This window comes from Thamnophis elegans, chromosome 11, assembly GCF_009769535.1.
Source record: "Thamnophis elegans isolate rThaEle1 chromosome 11, rThaEle1.pri, whole genome shotgun sequence".
NCBI classification, from domain to species: domain Eukaryota; kingdom Metazoa; phylum Chordata; class Lepidosauria; order Squamata; family Colubridae; genus Thamnophis; species Thamnophis elegans.
The window spans coordinates 17,324,437-17,347,332 of NC_045551.1; the positions used below are offsets into that span (position 1 = coordinate 17,324,437).

At 37.1% G+C, this 22,896-nt stretch overlaps 1 protein-coding gene across 2 annotated transcripts in view; it reads right to left on the bottom strand.

Moving 5' to 3' along the window:
* PDK3 (pyruvate dehydrogenase kinase 3) overlaps positions 1-22,896 on the bottom strand; it is a 97,977-nt gene that overhangs the window by 73,705 nt on the left and 1,376 nt on the right. For both annotated transcript variants that reach the window (XM_032226974.1, XM_032226973.1), the window contains exons 2-3: positions 5,802-5,943; positions 744-815 (exon numbers count right to left, since the gene is read on the bottom strand). In XM_032226974.1, the coding sequence (XP_032082865.1) occupies positions 744-815; positions 5,802-5,943 (214 nt within the window). The remainder of the gene's footprint in view (positions 1-743; positions 816-5,801; positions 5,944-22,896) is intronic.

Consider the following 22,896-nt stretch of genomic DNA (forward strand, 5'->3'; position numbering starts at 1 on the left):
ATTGGAAAAGCACCCCTTCTTGGAAATTATTTAATGCTTAAAAATTTAAGTTAGATTAGAACCTGCTAATTCCATGAGGATTTGATAATGCCAAAAAGGTCAATTTTCTACTTTGATGCTTCAAATTAAGAAAATAGAAGTATACAGAAAACATGAATTTAAAAGATATTTTTTCTTAAAAACACCAGATATATGACAAATAGGAATATGATACATGGCAATAAAACTGGAGCACCTGATTTTTATGACATACTTTCAAAGGCAAAGTACGGAAAACCCACTTAGTAGATTAATGTTTTTCACAAAGACATTTGGCTTGCAGCAGTTTGTGCTTATGATTAGTCTTTATCTATGCTCTGAATTAAACTTATCCAAAACATGTAATGTTATGCTCAATGAAAGCTTTAGCTCAAGAAGGAAAAACAAATAGTTTCAAGATATTCTTATATTTATTTGTTCAATTTTTATTTATTAAACTCAATCTAGTTCTTATATCTTTCTGAGGTAATTTCACCTGAAGCTGCAATATTGATTTCTCCATTTTAAGCAAGATCAAGCTCCTAATTAGAAACACACCAGTATTGCATAATTTGTTCTAATACAATAATTAAAAAATATCACAATTAAAAAATTTATTAATTAAAAAATTCAAAAGTACTAATTGAAGTATTGCAAGCTTTCTGAATTACAAACTAAACTCAGCAAGTTCAACATATTGATTCATGTTTAAACACTTTACTTACTTATCTAACACATGTGGATCTTCAGGACTTTTATTTTCATACTGTAAAAGCTCAAGAAAGCTCTGCATATACCTGAAACATAGAAAAATAAGGTATTTGATATTTGCACATTAAATATGTGGACACCAACATGGAGGGAAATTGCTAACACTCTAGCAGGTAGACTCAAGATTTAGAAGAGTCTTGACAGACTTGAACATTGGATTCTATCCAACAAGATATAGTTCAGCAGTGAGAATGGTCCTGCACTTAGGAAGGAAAATTCAAATGCACAGGTATAGGTCAGTGATGGCTAACCTTTTTCCCATCGCGTGCCAAAAGCAGGGGGAGCGCAGGGAGGTCATGTGCAATGTTCCCTCTATTTTTCTTTTCAGTGTGCGTGGAAAAGTATAGTGTTTGAGCGGCACATTTTCATGCCTGAGCACCTGAATTTTTTTCACAGATGTCACCCAAGACAACAACAAAATCAGTGTTATTTGAAACTCAAAGTTATGTTTATTCAAGGTATCCGCTTAATTAAAAGTGTTATATAATATCAGTATCACTTATAATAATGCAGGTCCGCAATATTAAAATATTTCACATCTACATATTGTAGGTAAAACACATAATAGAGCGAATGTGTTCTGTTCTTGCAGAGAAGGGAATATTTACCCATCCAGTCTGCCTTCAGGTGTGTTTATGTATGTTATCACACCTGTACTCAATTCCTGAGTCCCCACATCTTCTCTTTGTGGTGCACATTACAGGACATTTTACACAAGAAAATGATGGCGACAGAACTTAGAAATTCCAGGTTTCAAGTTCTTACTATTAATCACCACAGCTTAAACACAATAACAACTAAGCCAGACTTTTTAAAAAATTTCTCCTCCACCCACTTTCTGCCATATTTCGTTTGATCTCTCCAAGGCTCCAGGTTAATTTAGGAGGGGAGGGGGAGTAATCCCTTTAAAGGTGGAGGAGGGGATTATTCTACCGTAATTAAAAATAATCAAAGGGGGAAGGAGGGAGAGTGGTGAATGAGCTCAGTTAATTAAGGAGGAGGTTCGAATCCTGCCAACTTCAAATAGAGCCTTCTTTTGTATCCAGCGCTTCTGTCTTATCAAAAGAGGGAAGGGGCTTCGGGTCTCCTAGAACCTGGGGGAAACCGCGATTCAGGTTAAAAAAAATGGGAAAGTCCTTCAGATTGGGCACTTCTAGACAAGCAGGGAGGAAGAAGCGAGTAACCCCGTGAGTTTGCGAGGGGTGGCGGAAATCCGAATCAAACCTGGCCTGCTCAGGCTGCGAAAGCCTCCTGAAGCTCTGGAGGGCAAAAAATAAAAAAGGCCCTAAGACCGTTTTTTACCCTCCAGAGGTTTCGAAACCCCCGGAGGGTGAAAAACAGCCGAAAATGAAGGCCGAAGTTAGCTGGCCAGTATGCACATGCATGCTGGAGGTAACAGGCAACACCTTGCGTGCCCTATCAAATGGCTCTGTGTGCCACCTGTGGCACGCGTACCCTAGGTTTGCCATCACAGGAATAGGTTGTACCTGGCTCAATATTATAGAGATGTAGGGGTCCTAGTGCAGGGGTCCCCAACCCCTGGGCTGTGGCCTATTCACAACTGGCAGTCACATGTGCACACATGCACAGCTCAACTTGTGCAAGTTGAGCTGTGAATGCATGTGCCCCAGTCCAACACTCGCATGGTGCAGTTCCCCTCTCTCCTGCCAGGCCGCTAAGCCATAACCACCATTTAAATATTAGTCAGTAGTATGATGCAGCTGTCAAAAAGTCAATGCAGTATTAGGCTGCATCAACAAAGAGTTAACATCAAGATGACAAGAAGTGACAGTAAGTGTTATATACTGCACTACTAAGGCCACACTTGCCATACTGCATTCAGTTCTGGATTTCACAATACAAAAAGTACTAGAAATACTAGAGAGAGTGAAGAGATAAGGGGTCTGAAGGCTAAACTGCGTGATGAACAGTTAAGGAAACTAGGTATGTCTACGGATGACACAATAGCTGTCTTTCAGTACTTGAGGGGTTGTCACAGGAAAGAGAGGGTTGACTCATTCTCCAAAGCACCCGAGGACAGTCCAAGAAGTAATAGGCGTAAGTTCATAAAAGACATATCCAACCTGGGACTAACAAGAAATTTCCTGACAGTGAGAATAATCATTCAATGGAACAGCTTGTCTCCTGGAATTGTAATAGGTGTTTGACTAAAAGCCCTCCAAGGTCCCTCCCAGCCCTGATTCTATGATTTTATAAAATTATTTTGGGAAATGAAATAAAAAATTCAGCTTCCCCCAGAAGTTAGTAAAGCTGTAAATGTACACCCTAAGGATGAACAACTTTTTGCTGAGAAAAATAATCAACATGGAGTAGGAGAAATGGAAGGTTCTGATGGATAGAACAATTTTTCAATGCAAAAAGGCATAACACATATCCAGATTGGGCTGATTTTTTTTACACAGAAGTTAACTAAGATAATAATCATAGCTATCATAATTTTGCCATATGAGAGACCAATATTTCCAATATTATGTTACATTATACATTATATTATAATATTTCATTTTTCATTTCATTTTTCATTTTATTGGAAATTTATATGCCGCCCTTTTCCCTGAGGGGACTCAGGGCGGCTTACAACAGTAAAGGGAAGGGAGTGCAAGACAAGACTTAAAAAGAAAAGAATCGTGATTAAAAAAAAAAAAATTGATCATAAAAACACAACATTCAGTCAACATTCGGGCGGGGTGAGAGTAATCCTATCCCCAGGCCTGACGGGATAGCCAGTTCTTAAGGGCTGTGCGGAAGGCCTGGACTGTGGTGAGGGTACGGATCTCCACGGGGAGGTTGTTCCATAATGTCGGAGCAGCAACTGAGAAGGCTCTCCTCCGCGTAGTCGCCAGTCGGCACTGACTGGTGGATGGAATTCGGAGGAGGCCTACTCTGTGCGATCTGATGGGACGCAGGGAGGTGATTGGCAGGAGGCGGTCTCTCAAATAGTCAGATCCACTACCATGGAGCGCTTTATAAGTGGTAAGTAAGACCTTGAAGTGCACCCGACGATCAACAGGTAGCCAGCGCAGCTCACGGAGGATTGGTGTTATATGGGCGAACCGTGGTGCGCCCATGATCACTCGCGCGGCCGCGTTCTGGACTAGCTGAAGTCGCCGGATGCTCTTCAAGGGCAGCCCCATGTAGAGCACATTGCAGTATTCCAGCCTAGAGATCACAAGGGCTCGAGTGACTGTTGTGAGAGCCTCCCGGTTCAGGTAGGGCCGCAACTGGCGCACCAGGCGAACCTGGGCAAATGCCCCCCTGGTCACAGCCGACAAATGGTGGTCAAAACTCAGCTGTGGATCCAGGAGGACTCCCAAGTTGCGGACCCTATCTGAGGGGAATAAATTTTGCCCCCCCAGCCTGATTGGTGGAACGTTAGCCAAATTTTTGGGAGGAAAACACAACAGCCACTCGGTCTTTTCCGGGTTGAGTACCAGTTTGTTAGCTCTCATCCAGTCTTTAACAGCCTCAAGGCCCCGGTTCATCACGTCCACCGCTTCATTGAGTTGGCACGGGGCGGACAGATACAACTGAGTATCGTCCGCATACTGGTGGTATTTTATCCCGTGCCTTCGAATGATCTCGCCCAGCGGTTTCATGTATATGTTAAATAGCAGGGGGGACAGAACCGAACCCTGCGGCACCCCATAGGTTAGGGGCCTCGGGGACGATCTCTCCCTCCCCACCAACACCGACTGCGACCTGTCCGAGAGGTAGGAGGAGAACCACTGTAAAACAGTGCCGCCCACCCCCACCTCCCGCAGTCGTCGCAGAAGGATACCATGGTCGATGGTATCGAAAGCCGCTGAGAGGTCGAGGAGAACCAGGATGGACGCATAGCCTCCATCTCTGGCTCTCCAGAGATCATCGGTCAATGCGACCAAAGCGGTTTCAGTGCTGTAACCGGGCCTGAAGCCAGACTGGAAGGGGTCAAGGTAGTTAGCTTCCTCCAAGGTACGCTGAAGCTGTAAGGCCACCACCTTCTCAACAACCTTCCCCAGAAAGGGGAAGTTGGAGACTGGACGATAGTTGTTAAGAACTGCTGGATCCAAGGACGGTTTCTTCAGGAGGGGCCTCACCACCGCCGCCTTAAGCGCGGTGGGGAGGTGTCCCTCCCGAAGAGAGGCGGTAACAACCGCCTGGATCCAGCCTCGTGTCACCTCTCTGCTGTTGGCAGTCAGCCAAGAGGGACACGGGTCCAGTATGCAGGTGGAGGAACTCACAGCTCGCATAGCCTTGTCCACATCCCCAGAGGCAACATCCTGAAACTCAACCCAGAGATGGTCTACCAAGTTATTCCCCTGTGTCCCGGCTGGATCTGCAGGGGTGGAGTCCAGTTCCGATCGAAACCTATCTATGTAATAGAGAGAGCTATATGAGTGTTATCACATAATATGAATGTTGGTAATGCCCATAACTATGAAGAGGTTGTCAAGCATCCACATCACACTCACATGATGTGTTGTGTGCATGTGCATGCTTTGTGATGGTGGGAAGTGCTTTATAGGCCTTAAGCAACCTTTCCAAGGATATTAAGCTGAACAATTATTAAGTTACCAGCCATTAAGCAAGGACTTATATAGAAAAATAATTTTTTTAAAGAAAGGTCAACTTAACATAATATAAATTATATTCAATGGCAAAGGATAGCCTTAGTTTTATACTATAAAATTACATAATTAATACATCCATGCATCCATGTTGATAGATATATACAAAATTATTTTAAATGTGTTGTGGCAGATTTAAAAAAGTTAGAAAATGAGGGGAACAGTAAAAACAAGGAATAGTTTCTACAAACAAGGCCAGGAAAAAAGGGAATTGCATTTTCCTAAAAGGAAAGAAAGAAACATGCATGTGAGAAGATCTAGTTAAGGCAAGTACAGCAGAAACACAGTTACTGAATCAATTATAAGTAAATACAGTATGCTATAACTAATTTTTGTGGTGCAACTCATGTTAATTTGATTGCTCTTATCTTAATGAGCACTTACCAACTTTGTACTAGCTTAACAGAAGGCCTATTCAACAAGTTGTCAGGCAACAAATTTACTTCTCTCATTGTATTAGCAAGTCGCACAGGAAGCTCTTTTCTCAGGAACATGTATGATGTTTTCTCACATGCATTATCACGCCCTGTGGAAAGAAAAGAATTTGTTTTCATGTCCTTGAAACATTCTAAGATAATACAAATAAGATATTAAAATATGATTTATCAGCACTTTATGATTATAAGTTTTCTTCTTGGTTACTAAATATGATTTAAATCTGATTATAAGAATTCTATATCACGCTTAACATCATTCATGGCTATGGCTCTTTTATTACAGCTTCTTTTGTTACACTAATTATGCCATTTTGTAAAGGATGAAGATCTGGAAAATATAATGAACTTCAGTGATTAAAATCTGATATGTAAAATATAAACATACATTGCAATTCCATCCAAATTATGAACTACAACAAAATCATCAGCTGTAAGAATTTCTTACCATATATCACATATCATAATTATTAAAGGTTTAAAGGCTTCACCTCTCCAGCAATGGCCAACTCAAGAAGTGGGGTGCTCAGCTCTGATTCTCAGCCAAGGAATCTGTGTTGCCTGATAATAGCAATAGTGCTTTACAGCCCTCTCTAAGCTGTACACAGTCAGCATATTGCCCCCAACAATCTGGGTCTTCATTTTACCAACCTCAGAAGGATGGAAGGTGGAGTCAACCTTCAGTTTGTGAGATTCAAACTGCTGAACTACTGGTAGAATTAGCTTGTGGTTAGAATGCAGTATTGCAGGCTAAGATGAGGCATTGTGCCACTTAATGCAATGATTAAGACATCCGAGTGCAATAACACAGCCACAATGCTCTGAAATTCTAATCCTGTGAATAAAAATTTTTAATAGACTATTTCCTATTTAATGTACAAATGGGATCACAAGAAGGCCTTCTCTTGAAATTCTCAAAATCTAGATAAACTCACAATAAACTCATAATGCAATCTTTAATTAGCTTCCATTTGCTTCTAATGAAGATTAGATCCAACATCATATATTGTTTATATACTTTCATCTATGTTAATTCACATTCAGGATATCACTCTAATACTTAATAATAAATCTATGGTTCAAATTATTTTTTCCAAAACAAATATTAAAAGATTTTAATAGTACAGTATTTGATTTTGTGTCTATGCAGATGGTTTTGTATGTGGATAGTTTTAGAAATGGACAGATGGGTTAATTCATTATTCAATTTCTCTACAATGATAGTTAGACTAGTATCACAGTACAAACACTCATATATATCAACAAACTCCATGTACTTCCGCATGTTTGCACTAGGATAAACCAATGGTTCTGGGTTGGAAAAGAATGTGAGAAAAGAAAATCTGCTTTCTGAAAAAAAAGTAGTCTTAAAATGCTAGGGACACTTCAGAAAGTTAGATTTCCTAAATTATTTCCACTGAAATTAATGATAATTTATGAAGAAGGGACGTGGTAGCTCAGTGACTAAGACACTGAGCTTGTCGATCAGAAGGTCAGCAGTTCAGTGGTTCAAATCCCTAGTGCTAATGGAGTGAGCTCCTGTTACTTGTCCCAGCTTCTGCCAACCTAGCAGTTCAAAAGCATGTAAAAATGCAAGTAGAAAAATAGGGACCACCTTTGCTGGCAAGGTAACAGCACTCTGTGCGCCTTTGACATTTAGTCACGCCCACGGAGATATCTTCAGACAGCGCTGGCTCTTTAGCTTTGAAACAGAGATGAGCACCACCCCCTAGAGTCTGGAACGATTGCACATATTGCACATATGTGCAAGGGAAACCTTTACCTTTACCTATGGTGCCTCATCCACATGAAATTTAATGAGCCTTTAGCTTTAACCTGGTTATGACTTTAAAGTATAATCTTATGTACTCAGCTAAGCATAATAGGGCTTGTTCCCAGTCAAGTGGATATTGGATTGTAACGCTATCTTCAAATTATCAAAAATCCCTTAAAATGTATTCACTGTTCCTATAAGGAAACTTAAGCATGCAATACAGAATAAAGTCAGACATTTAAATTTCATATTAGAGACTATATCCACTTTCATTCCTCTTACCCACCTCTTTAATAGCAGACACCACCACAGTAATATTGAAAAAAGCCATGTGAACTCAGACCTAAGTTTTACCTTAAAGAGCTTGTCGGTATTCCATTTTATGGAAAAGAAAGATTGCAAATGCATTAGTCATAGTCACAAGGAAGGTACTGATTAACTTATGTTCTTGCAGCCCAAGAAATAATGTTAAAAGCATTGCTATGCATATAATAACTAAGATTTGCAATTTGAAAAATCCTTAAGTCTAGTACAACTGGTACAATCAAGATCACACTTTTTAAGGCAGTCCCATTATAATCAGTCCAATAGTACATCGTTCAGCGTCTGTTCACAGATAAATGCACAATGACAGGATATAACCCAGTTAGTTATTTCTTAGATATACATTTTCCCTTGCACTTTTAAGTTATGGCTAATATGAACCTAAAATATTAATATATTTTTTGTGCTTGTCCATAATTGAGGGATTTTTTCCTTTCAACTGGAAATCTTTCAGTTAAAATTAAAATGTGATATTAAAATACATATCAGGTTCTTCCATGTAATTAGCTGTATAAAGATTGGGAAAATATGCAGATCACAAGTTCTAGAATTCTTCCTAATCACTTAGCAACAATGGCTCAACTTTTTCTGCATAATAAAGTCACATGTTGTCTTTACGCGTGCACATGCATTACCTCCTCAAATATGAATCAGTGTCAGTACCAGTGGTGGGTTCCGGAACGAGTTCGGCATCGTGCACATGGATGTGCGCAGCGCATGCATGCGTCTTACCGCTTCCACGAGCCTCCATAATGCTCCAGCTGCTCAGCGGAGCATTGCACAGGAGCTGTATGTACCCTGCACATAAGTGCCAAAAACTTAAAAGAGCGATAAGGAGCTCAGGCGGGCAGGTGGACCCTCCAGAGCACCGTACCGGAACGGTACCCGGTGCTCCGGGCAGGCTCCAGTACACCCCTACTGGGGCGTACTGCCTGCAACCCACCACTGGTCAGTACATACTGTATTTTTCAGACTATAAGACACTCCAGACTATAAGACATACCTAGCTATTGGGAGAAAAACAAGAAAAAACATCTGCCTCTGCCTCCCATCAATTTGCCTCCTTGAAGCAAATAGCAAACAACCTGGTCAGCTTCAGCACAGCCAGATTTAGCATGAGCAGCTGATTGGCGGTTGGATCTGCCTCCTGGAATACTACCTATTAGCTGTTCCAGGCTGCGGGAATTGCCACTGCCATTGCTGCCTATTGCCAGCTCTGCACATCCCATTTTTAGCCTTTCAGGCCAAAAATGAGGCATGCTGAGGCAGGATAGGCGGCAGCAGCAATGGTGGGGATAGGCGGTGGCGATCCTGGCAGCCTGGAACAGCTGATAGGCGGTATTCCAGGAAGACAATCCAACCGCCAATCAGCTGCTTGTGCTAAATCAGGCTGTACAGAAGCTGACCAAACTGTTTGCTGTAAGGAGGCAAATTGCTGGGGGGCAGAGGCCAAAGGGTGGGGTTGGCAGGTGGGCGGGGCTTCAGCAACATTAGCTGTATAAGACAGACATTTCCACCCACTTTTGGGGGGGGGGGAATGCATCTTATACACCGAAAAATACGGTATATATTATTTGTGTAATCATGTTTCTGCTTTCCCTTCCTGTATCTCTTCTCTTTGAGGGTATGTGTGCGCAATGGAAGCACAGGGCTGCTTGAGTATGCTCTAATCTGCATCAAATGACCAGGAGGGAGAAGGGAGGGAGGAAGAATAGAAGAGTCAGCAACATACCAAAGTACAGACCAAATGCACTTCCTGGAATTTTTTTTCTTCACAGTCCTTACATGGATCTTGGCCATTTTTGAATTTAAGCTTTCTTTTACCAATTTCTCTTACCATATCAAATTTGACCCCATTCTTTTTTACTTTTCGAAAGTTATCCTATTGATTGAGTTCTGAGTCATTGCACATTTTTTCCAACATTGAGTTGTGTTGGAAAGAATAAAAATGATTTAATATATTATGATCTGTCTGAAATTAATAGTTCTGCTGAAAAGAATAAGGACCTATTCTTCTAATTAAGCATGTCAGTCCTCTCATCACAAGGAGTCAAACTTTATAATTACAATACTCTAAACTATTCTCTTCCATAAAATTTCAAGCTTTTCATATTGCAGGAAATTTTTGCCACAATACAGTGTTAAGAATCTCTTACAGATAAATTGATACATACGATGCATACAAACCTATTAATAATCTTTTTTTGTCTTTCTTTTTTGTATTCAGTTGTATATGTACTGTTTGTATTATTTATATTTTTTTAAAAATTAAAACAAACAAACAAACCTATCAATAATTACCACTTTCTCAAGCCCAATTTAAACTGCTAACTTAATTCTATAAAGATGTTAATGGCTGATATCTTTTCAGAACTATCTCCCTGAACCAGAATTGATGCATCCCTGATGCAATGCTTCAGGAAAATTTGTTAGTAATTTTCAAGTACTGTAAAATTGAGGAAATGAGGAAATGCTTCTAAGGCGGGGCTGACGTTGTGACGATACAACATGCGATCTTGCAGCTCCAAGATTGCCGTTGATATCTCTGCCACTGGACGATCCTTTTGGACCTAAACCGTCCCGTAGAGACGGTGACAGAGAAGGGCACATCCTACTGATCCAAGGGTCATCACAAAGTCCCTGGTTGATCCAGGAGGAGCCTTTTTTTCTGGCGGCTGTGAGGAAATCATCAAAGCTGCTGAAGTTGGGGACAGCTCTGGTGCGGAAGAAAGAGCAGGAGAGAAAGCGTGTCGATCTGGTGAGAGGACTTTTCATCATTATTATTTGAGAGAACACCCTAAAAGATTAAAAGTTAAATTAAAGCTGAAGACTGAAGAGGCTAAGCGGTGAGATTAAGGCAGAGTCCAGTTGAGTTGGGTTTTTCCTTCCTTTTTATTGTTGGAATTTGGCTGGATTTTTGCAAATTCCTTTTACTTTTTAAACTGGACTGTTTTTTTCCCTTTTGTCTTTTCTTTATTAAATATTTACATAACAATTTTTATTGTCTAAGACTTCTTTCCCCCTAACTTTTTCTTTTCTTTTCAATGCTTTAATGGTATTTTCTTTTTAAATCTCTTTCTTTTATTTGAGCATAAGAAAAGTAAGGGAAAGTGGAAGAGAATAAATAACACTGCCACCTAGAGGCCTGGGAACATTGTTTTCTTTTTCTTGTATGAGTGTTCAGAGAAAAGACATTTCAAGGTCTTTGAACCTGTTTATGAAATGATAGTGAGATGAGCATGAAGGATTGTTTATACAGGTGCTCTTCTGGGATACTATCAGTGCATGGAGTTTGGGCTTGAAAGAGAATTTGGAGTTCAAAGAAAGAAGATTGTTGTGACCTTGCAAAGATAACTTGCTAATTTTGTTTGAAACTTAACATAAGAGCCTTGGATTTTACAGTGGCAGTGCCCCTCCCCCCATTTTTTTCTTTTTACTCCCTTACTCTCCTTCTCATTTAGCCATTGCCAGCTGGTCGGAGGCAGAAGATGTTTGGTTTTCTTTTTCTTTTCCCTTTTCTTAAAGGTGTGCTTTTTTTATTTTTCTTGTCTATTTTTTGGGATGCATACATAGACACATATTTTTCCATTTTCTCTGCTGGATTCTGTTATTTTAGTCCACTGAACTGGATTAAGATAAAGAAGAACCTGAAGACTTTAATTTTTGTTCCTTTTTGTGATTGATGTTTTTTCTTTTAAACAACTGAAACCAATTGGATTAGGACAAACAAGAGCATCTAGTTTTTTTTCTTTTTCCCCTTTTTACCTTTTCTTCTTTTTTCCATTCCTTTTTTCCCCTCCTCTTATTTTAGGGCCACTTGGGATTATAACTGTCCTCCATGTAAATCGATTAAAGTATAGAAGAATCTTAAGACTTCGTATTTTCAACTACCATATAGTTTTGAAATGAGTAAAAAGATAACGACCGTTGGTTCTGCAATACCAACTTCCTCTTCACCATCTGGAGGACAAAGATCAATACACATGATGTTGCAACAGGAAAAAGACAAGGAAGTGACACTGCAGATGATTATGCAAGGAATACAAAAATACAAGTAAGAACAGAGAATATAGAAAAGCAGAGCGCATTGAAAAGAGAATAAAAAATATAGAACAGAGAACAGAGAACAAAAAACAGGGAAAACATGAAAAAATGAGAACATTCACCAAATGATGATGAAATATAAGAAAATTTGAGTTAGTGATAGCAGATTGAGTGTGGTTGAAAAGATAACAGTGGAATACTGGGATTGGAGATCGATAAATCAGAATTCTACCTTAGATTTCAAAACGTAGAAGAAAAGGAGAAAATTTGGCAGAAATAATAATAGAAATTCTGGCAGACATCTTGGAGATAACCAAAGAGAAGATGATGGATGGCATAGATGAGGTGTTTCAAGTCTATACAAGATATGCAGTGAGAAACAAATTCCCAAGAGAAGTTTATATAAGATTTACTAAGAAAGCAATTGAGACACAAATATTACAGAAGGCAAGAGACAAAAAACTGGAATATAAAGATAAGGAGATTGTGGTTTTGAAGCAAGTACCAAGAAGAGTGAGAGATGAGAAGAGAATACCAATTTTTGACTAAAATCTTACTTTAAAAGGTGTTATATATGGCTGATACCAGAAGGTTTCCTGTTTGTATGGCAAAGACAAAGATACAGAATAGATTCAACTGAGAAAGCAGAACTATTCTATTCAGAACATCTGAGGGGGAAGGATGAGGAGACAAGAAAAGAATCACGACTAATGGAACTCCAAGAGGAGTGCATAGTTGTGACTGAGAAAGAAGAAGGTGCGGTAGGCGGCATTGACCTAAGAGAACAACGGGAACCGAGATCTAGTAGAGCAATAAATCTTTTTATAAAGTATAAATATGGAAGAGAAAAAAATGATTACAATCAATATAAATGGATTCAATTCAGCTATTAAAAGAAGGAAAACATTTTATAAATTAGAGAAATTAAAATTGGATATAATCTACCTACAAGAAGTACATATTAAAAAGCAGCATGAACAAATATTGGTGCAGACAGAATTAGGGAAAATATTTACTCCATTGCCAAGATGTAAGAAAAGAGGAGTGGTTTTGTATATTAAGGATACAATTCCAGCGGAACAAATCTACACAGATGATGATAAAAGAATCTTGACGGTGGAAATTATGGAAATAAGAAAATACTTTTAATAGCAATTTATGCTCCTAATGACAACCAAGATGAATTTTATAGAAAATTACACATGACAACAATTGAGCTTGACTATGTTAACATTTGTATGATGGGAGATTTTAATGAAATTGTAGATCAGAATATGGACTATAAAACATAAAAAGCAACAAAACTGAATAGAAAGACTCTTCCAAAATCTTTTTTTTAAATGACTGATGAAATAGATTTAAAAGATGGAGAGAAAGAAATCCCACAAAGAGACAATATACCTTCTACTCAAATAAACATTCATCATGGTCCAGAATAGATATGATATGGATTTCAACGGAATTGATTTGTAATATACAGGAAATTGACATAGAAACAAGTACTTGGGCAGACCACAATCCAATGACAATTAAATGGAAAGGACAAAGGAGAAGATTTAGATCGATGCTAAACAACACTATATTAAAAGAAAAGTACTTTGTACAGAAAATGGAGAAAGAACTGGCATTTTTCTCTAAAGAAAACAGAAAAGAAGAAACATCAATGCAGAATCTTTGGGATACAATGAAGGTCTACGCCAGAGGCTTGATAATAGACTATACAAGGAAAAGAAATACAAACAAAAGACAAGCCTTTAAAATACTAGATGACGACTACAAGAGATTTGAAAAAGAGTTACAGAAATCTCCACAAAAAAGGACATTAAAATAAAAATGGACACAATGAAACATAAAATGGGGTTAATGGAAAAGGAGGAATTAGCACAAAAAATTAGAGGTGCTAAACAGAATTACTTTGAAAATGCAAATAAACCAGGCAGGTGGTTAGTGTATAAATTGAAAAAAGAGAATCAAGAAAAATAATGCAATTAATAGATGATCAAGGGCAAATTTGTTATGGAAATGAAGAGAAGAAAAAAATTGTACAAGATTATTATGGAAAATTGTATGAACAAGAGAATATAGAAGAGGGAGGAGCCAAACAATATTTGCAGAAAGTGAACTTACCCCAGATACCTAAAGAAACTGAAACGATGCTAGAAGGCAATATAACGATGATGGAGTTAACTGAAGTACTTAAAAAACAAAACAATGGAAAGGCTCCAGGTCAGGATGAACTACCAGTGGAATTTTATAAGACATTGCAGGAATCGTCGTGTCTTCCATTACTAGAAGTTATGAATGAGGTTATATCGAAGATGAGGATACCCAAATCGTGGTCAGAAGCATACATTATGCTTGTGCCAAAAGAGGAGGCTGACCCACTTCAAATTAATTATTATAGACCTATTTCTCTGCTAAACTCAGACTGTAAGATATTTGCTTCAATATTGGCAGAAAGACTCAAAAATATTTAAACAATTTTATTCACCCTGATCATAATGGGTTTTTACCAAAGAGACAAATTAAAGATAATATGAGAATAATTCTGGACACTTTGTAATATTATGAGGCAAATCCTGAAAAACAAATGGCATTGATGTTCTTAGATGCACAGAAAGCCTTTGACAATGTGAACTGGCGATTTATGTTGCTACAGCTGGAACGGATAGGCTTTGGTAAGAAATTCACCCAAACCATACAAACTATATAATACAAACAAACAGCAAAGATAATGATAAATAGAGAACTGACAGACTCCATTGAAATAAAGAAAGGGACAAGACAAGGTTGTCCACTATCGCCTCTGTAGTTCGCTTTAATATTAGAGGTCCAATAGAAACATTAGAGAAGAAAAAGACATAAAAGGAATGAAAATTAAAAAGGAAGAATATAAATTGCAGGCATTTGCAGATGACCTGGTCTTCATATTAGGGGATCCACTAGAAACTGCACCAAAATTGATAGAAAAAAATGAGGAATATGGAAAAGTAGCAGGTTTAAAAATAAATAAAGACAAAATGAAGATTTTGACAAAGAGCATGTTATTAAGACAAAAGGTAGAATAGGCGGAAGCTTTGAAGATCCAAGTCACGAATAAGGTCTATATATTTGACAGCAAGATGTAGTACATGTAAAGAGAACAATTACCATAAACTCAAACAACAGATTGCAACAGATTTGGCAAAATGGAAAAATTTACAACTATCAATTTTAGGGAGAATATCAACAATCCAGATGAACATTCTACCCAGGATTTTATATTTGTTCCAGACAATTCCAATTAGATTAGGGAAAGATTACTTTGACGATTTAAACAATATAGTGTTGAAGTATATTTGGCAGGGAAAAAAGCGAGAATAAAATTAAAATTGTTGCAAGATGCTAGAACAAGAGGAGGATTTGGTCTACCTAACTGGGAATTATATTATCAGGTAACAAATTTGATGTGGGTTAAGGAATGGATAACATTAAGAAATTCTAGACTACTGACTGTAGAAGGAAATGGTTTGCTGTTGGGATGGCACACTTTGTTATGGTACAAGGGAACTAAAATACATGGGTATTTTAGAAGAAATTATATACGTGAGGCTTTGCTATTAAATTGGAAAAGATTAAAAGGCAGCATTATCTAAAAAATTCCAGTCTGGTTACCAACTATTGAAGCATTTTCATATCCAATAACATACAAAAACTAACAAACAGATATGGTGAAATACTGAATACAAAGGGTGAACTTAAATCTATGCAAGAACTGGAACAGCAAGGTATAAAGATGAACTGGTTTTCATACGCGCAAATACATTCTAGATATGATAAAGATCTTAAAATGGAAGGTTTCTATGATAAAATGACTGATAAAATTTTGATAGGTGCTGATGAAAAGGTGATTAAAAAACTGTATGGATACTTACTAGAGGTTAAGTTAGAAGAACAAGTTAAAGAATCTATGATTGCTTGTGGGGGGGGGATTTTGGACATGGGATTGACTTAGAGAATTGGCAGAAATTGTGGTCTCAAAATTATAAAATGACAATGTCAACTGCATATAAAGAAAAATTGTATAAGATGTTCTACAGGTGGCACCTATCCCCGATGAGAATAGCAAGAATGTTCAAGAATAAAGCAGAAAAATGTTGGAAATGTCATCAGATACCGGGTTCATATTACGTGGTGGACATGCATAGAAGCTAAAAGATATTGGACTAAAATCCACACTTGGGTGGAAAAAATGATAAAAAAACATATAGACTTTAAACCAGAGATCTTTTTATTGGGAATCATACCGGAAACATACCATAGAGAATTGAAATATTTGATTGTAAATGTGTTAACAGCAGCTAGAATTGTATTTGCAAAAAATTGGAAAAATGAGAAAATACCAACGCAGGAGGAAGCTATTCACAAAATAATAGAAAGTGCTGAAATGTCTAAATTGACATTTGAAATTAGAGAACAGGAAGATAAACAATTTTATAAGATATGGGATTTATTTTATCAGTGGTTAGACAAAAAAACATGGGAATGAAAAACACTAGAGAATTTTATAAATACAAGAATAATAGAATGATACAGAATATAACATAAAGATATATTATTATTGGATAGATTTAAGATGATGTAATGAATTGTTATAATACAAATGAATTCAATACTAGAATATCTCGTTTAAAATGAAGGAATAATAGTGAGTCAAATAAATGATGTACAATAATAATAATGTATGCAAATATATTTGATTTGATATGAGATTTCATATAAATTGTAAGTGATGACTATGGAAAGGATGCACAAAAACCATGTAACCAATTGACACACTGTATGTAATTGAAGATGGCTTTATGTTTTATGTTTTGTTTGTCTATGTCTGTCTAAAAACAAAAACTTTCTTAAAAAAAAAAAAAGGAGATGCTTCTCCATTATGGCCCTCATGCCCTAGTGTAGTCTTCCACTGAAAATCAGACTTGCCCTAAAGTACTGACATTCCGGAAGAGGCTAAAATAGTTCATTCTCTTCCAGAGGGCTTTTTAAAATTTAGTTAAGATAGCACTGTGGGAACTGATCACATAGTGTTCTGATTTTACTTAATTGATAAATGAATCTTGGCATTAATGCCTATTGGCATTAATTCTGACAGTGTATTCAGGAACTGTTGATCTATTCAAACAAGAATGCTTCTACTAAAAGTCCCCAAAGTATATCTTGCAATTGTTAAATCCGCAGGTCGATTTGTTAATAATTATATCTCTGCAACTTTTAAAGAATTGAAATCAACAATCCAGATTAGATATTAGTGGAACTCAGCTATTTATTTATAAGGAATTAAAATCTTATTATGAGATTAATATTCAACTCTTAATGCTCTAATACAAGTAGAATTAGATTGATTTTCTCTTGAGTCCAATTAAATTTTTGCTGCCTTAAGATTTTGACTGAAACAAGTGTACTGGAAAACTTCCTTAATCCATCTCACTTTGCTAGATACGTTCTTTTCCACCTTAAGCAGAGATGGTGATTATTTGGCATACTTAACTTGTCAACACTAATTGTTTTGTAACTTAATAAAGCCATAACTGAATTGAAGCAGATGATTTGGGTTTTGGATATCCAATGATAGAGCCAATGTTCTTCTTTTATGACATGCTTGCACACCTGTTTCCTTAGACTATCCCTAATTATTTCTTCAGCATTTTATATGTTCTTCATATAATTAGCCTAGTATGAATAAGGGCACTGCCTACAGCTAGTCCTTGTCTTACAATCACAATAGAGCCTGGAATTTTGGATGTAAGCTGTTGCAGTTATTAAGCAGATCACCATGTGACATGACATGATTTTGCATCCATTTTACAATGGTTGTTAAGCAAGTCACTTTGGCTGTTAAGTGAATCATATCATTGTTAAATGAAGGAAAAAAAGCAAACAGCCCCACTCACCCCATTGCAAATCATGATCATGTGACCACAGAATACTGCAACTGGTCATAAATGTGAGCCTGCTGTCAAGTACCTGAAATGCAATCCCATGAGTGTGGGAGTGATGGTGCAGCAATAGCAACTTCAAGGAGAGATCATAAATACACAGTACACAGACTTTTTTGAAGTCTGTTGTAACTTCAAACAGTCATTAAGTTACCAGTTGTTAAGCAAGGAATAACTTATTAGGGCAACAAATGGTAGATACATATGTCTGTCCCATGAAAATAATAGGGATGCTGCGACAGGCAGAATTCTGAGGACCATTCATAAGTCCCCTTGTTCAGTGCTGCCATACATTTGAACAGTAACTGAAAAAGTACCAGTAGCCATAACCTGAGATGCCCTGTAACATACTGTCAATAAGCAAGATACTGTATATACTCGAGTATAAGCCTAGTTTTTCAGCCCACTTTTTGGGCTGAAAAAAGCCGCCTCGGCTTATACTCGAGTCAGTGAAAAAATTTGCCCGAAATGGAGGAGAAAAAGGGGCGGGGCCATGCCACTGGGTGACACTCGTGAATGGCCCAGTGCCCCTGTGAGTTTCCCCTCCCTCTGTGTCAGTTTGCCACGCAGCGCGCACCGCACCATCCCCCCTCCTCACATTCTGATGTAATGCAGGGCTGTCTTACGATTCCCCTTCCTCCCCCTCCTGCCGCTCTGCAACGATGTCCCACCTCCTCCTCGTTATGGCAAGCAGCCACATAGTGATGTCCCACCTCCTCTGGTACAGTGATCCAATGATAGGAATCACTGTGCCGTGTGTCATAGGAGGCGGGACATCGCTCCCGTGGCTGCACGGGACATCATCATCACAGCGGGACGTCAGCATCATGAGGTGAGTGAAGTATTTCATTGAATACACCGCTAGTTTACTGTTTTTCTTTGAAATAAATATTCAAAAACATTATTGGTATCTATTTTTATTTTTGAAATTTACCGGTAGCTGCTGCATTTCCCACCCTAGGCTTATACTCGAGTCAATAACTTTTCCAGTTTTTTGTGGTAAAATTAGGTGCCTCGGCTTATATTCGGGTCGGCCTATACTCGAGTATATACGGTAATAAAAGCATAACGTTATTACTCTGATCAAAAATAGAACTACAACCCAAGTCTGCCATCCATATCAAAGCACGAAAGGAATAGAACATTCTTAATCAACTTACAAAATATGGATCAAATGGATATCTCATAGAGATGGTTCCATAAGATGTGGGCTGTTAATAAAGAGGCAGTCTCCTACTTTCATCATGGGATAAATGGGACCTTAGGATAAATACACAGAACAGGCAAAAACCGTACAGGATAGATTAGCATGTAAACTCAGAGCTGCTATCTTGTGTGTTGGCCATCATAGAAAGCCAGACAAATATCAGGTTTGAAAGGTTTTCTTGCTGTTTTGTAAACTTTCTAATAATAGCGGAGCTTTCAATGAATAATTAGCTACAGAGCACTTAAGACTTAAAACACGGGTGTAGAACTCAATCACATCATGGGCTGTATTGTGACATATCACTTTGCCTTTGCAGATCCGGGGTGGGCGTTGCCTGCATATGACACATCTGGCCCCTGGACCACCAGTTTTGACAGGCTTGATTTAGAAAATAGAAGTAGTCTGTATTTCTTTTTATAATATGGATTGTACAGCTATTGAGTTAAGTATAGTTTTATATATTAATACTGATATCTTCAGTTCTGGAACTGTAATAGCTAATACAATGATCAAAGCACAAGTGAAAAATAGCTATTAGTTAATAATCAAGGTGATATATTTTGCATCAATTGGAGTTTCCAGGTCATTTTGAAGGACAGGCCTATGTCAAGCATTTGCAGTAGCCTAAATGTGAACTGAAGACTCACTATCATGAGGGTATCCAAGTCCAGGAATGTTCACAACTGCCATGTATACCAGAAATGGGCAAAGGCACCTTAGGTTATGGCTTCCTCAAATTGCTTAGCAGAGGCCATGACTCCAAGATGATCCCTGTGAATGAACTAAAATAATGCTCTTTTAGAAGTACAATCCCATCTAGTATTAACTTCAGGATTTGAAGTCAATCAGATCAATTACCTAAAACAGAAACTATTTCTGGGATTTAATTTTAGCTTGTCAGGCTCTATTAACTGCTATATCAAATTTATTTAAAATTTACACAAAAGCTAGTAGTCACCAACCAGATGATTATGAATTTATCTATATGCTACTGAAACTGTCTGTTTCTAATCTTCAATTTAGCAAAATAATGCATCACACAGCAACAGTTTTCCAATAAGATACTTCAAATAGGTTAATGTACTAGACAAGAATTTGGTGGTAAACTAGAATTATTTTGACACACAAAAAATTGTACTTCAATGTCTTACTGATTGAGAAATGATGAAATGTTTGTTTTAAAAGAAATAAAACTTTTGAACCTAAAAAAAATAATAGGCTAATGTAAATACTGTATCTGAAATCCAGGCTCCATCACTGCTGTGGGGCTGAAATTTGGCAAAATTTGTGGCAGCTTCAGGGCTGTTATGATCAGCCATAGTTATGTGATCATTTCTAATGCTTCCTGTCAGTTTCCCACAAGGAAAGTCAATGGAAGTTGGAAGTCCCAGGCCAAGTAGGCAGGTTAGATGTATGATAGTACAAAGGAGGCACAGGGAGGATAAGAGCTCATAAGTGGCAGGTAAGTAAATAGTTCTGAAAGGATGACCCAATGGATCATGTGTTACCTAGTATTCTCTAACAAATGAAAGAGCTGGGAATTTTTCTAAGTGCCTCATTTGACAACCGAGAACGTTTCTTACCAATTGTGATCATAAAACCAATAGGCAAGAGCAATAAACTGACATATATAATTTGTTCATTATTTATCATTCAGGACGACTAGTGGCATTTGGATTCCAAAACAAAAAGATAACTTTGAAGCACATAATGGATGCTTATGTAGCACTTATTTGCAACTCCTTGAAACAGCAGCTTCTTTTCCAAGTTTCCATGAAACTGCCCTCAGCACCAGCAAGCTATTCCAGGAAGTCAAAGAGTTGTAGACAGGTACTGCACACATTTTTGACTTTGAATCCTGCACAACCTTATCACTAAAGGGTTTTTTTAAAACTCAATGAGAATTAGGCTTCTCATGAGTAGCTGCAGGCATTTACTAAATATCTATGCCATTCATTATTTTCAACTACTTCTGTTCCCCAGATTATTTCAGCAGCTGAAGTTTTTACTAATGTAAGCTTAGCTTTCAGAATTTTCTACTTTTTATATTGCAATAATCACAAATCAAATTGGGATGTATTGTACAACTGAAGATCATTTTTCAATCCAAGCACAAATAATTCAACATAGGAACAACCTGGTTCCTGTTATAAAACAGGATCTGATCTGGAAAACATTTATGAATGATTATGGTTATTATACTAATGTCTCTTTTGTCACACTTCTTTTGTAAATCAGAAAAATTGTGAGGTTTTTTAATATATTTTATTTCATAAAATTAAATAAGACAAGTTTTTCAGTGTAAGAAATATGAACTGAATACTTTTAAGAACTTTTCATTAGTTCTGACTGGTACTTTTTGCAGAGGTTTCTTGTTGATGGCACTACTAAATACGAAAATATTTTTAAAATAAATGTACAAAAAATAATACTTATTTTAGCCAATTTAGTACTTTTTCATCCTTTACAACAACAAAAAAACCCTTCACATTCACTAGAATGTGGCTGGTTAATAATTAATGTAATCTTTACATTTGGATTAAATCAGTGCTAGATACTTGGAGTTTGAAGCCTTTCCAAATAGCTCTACTTTTACTTGTATGCACTCAATTTAGATAATAAAAGTGTTAGTTTCTGATTTGCAAGAATTCTGAATACAGAAATGAATATTAATGTATTATATGATTTAGCTATTTTGTTATTTCTATCACAAAAGTATTGTAACCTCTTAAAAAGATTTTCTTATTGCTCAACGTTTTGCATAAAATATATTTATGTGCTGCCTTTATTATTTTTATAAATAACCTAAGACAGTGAACATACCTAATGCTCCTCCTTCCTATTTTCCCCACAACCACCTTGTGAGGTGAGTTGGGCTGGGAGAGTGATTAGCCTAAGGTCACCCAGCTGGTTTTAATGCATAATGCAGGAATACATACAATACTCTGGTTTGTAGCCTAGTACTTTAACCACTAGACTAAACTGATGCTGACAAAAACTATGGAACAAAATATGTAAGAATTATATTTAAGCCAAGGGTTTCCAATGTTTTTGTGCAAAGGATGTTTAAGAATCTGGTGATCCCCTTCTGAGAAAGATGTATTTTAAATTTATAAAATAAAATAGTGAAAATAAAGTTGTAAATATTGTTATCTAAATTCTTGATCCACTGATCAGTCCATATTATAGTGACTCTGGGACATGGACAATCTTAAATCAATGTATAGGAAATATTAATATAGACATAAAATATGATTCTTTATAAATTAACACAGTGAAACTGTAAATTATGGAGAAACATACATTTATGAAATCACATCACTTGTGTATTTTAAGGCAAAACAAATTATTTCCATTTTTGTTCTGTTTAAAACATCTGAATGGTAATCAATACAAGTAATTCTTGAATTGTACTTCACAAATATAAATCAAAGTATAATGTTCTGTTTTAAATATCCAGTGCAAATAATTATCCTTAATTATTTCAGTCATACTTCAATAAGGGTATTTCAATTCTAAGGCTGCAAAGGTGAATGTAAATGTGCAAAACTCCAATCAGCTCTTCAGCTTCAAAGCTGGTAAAAGACTGAGGACTTTTTTTGCAGTGTGAAAGAAATGCAACAAGAAGCCAGAATGGCCAAGGAACTGATATTTGAAAAAGACATATAGCATTGCACAAAGCAAATTCATTTCTGTACATTATATCAAAATACAA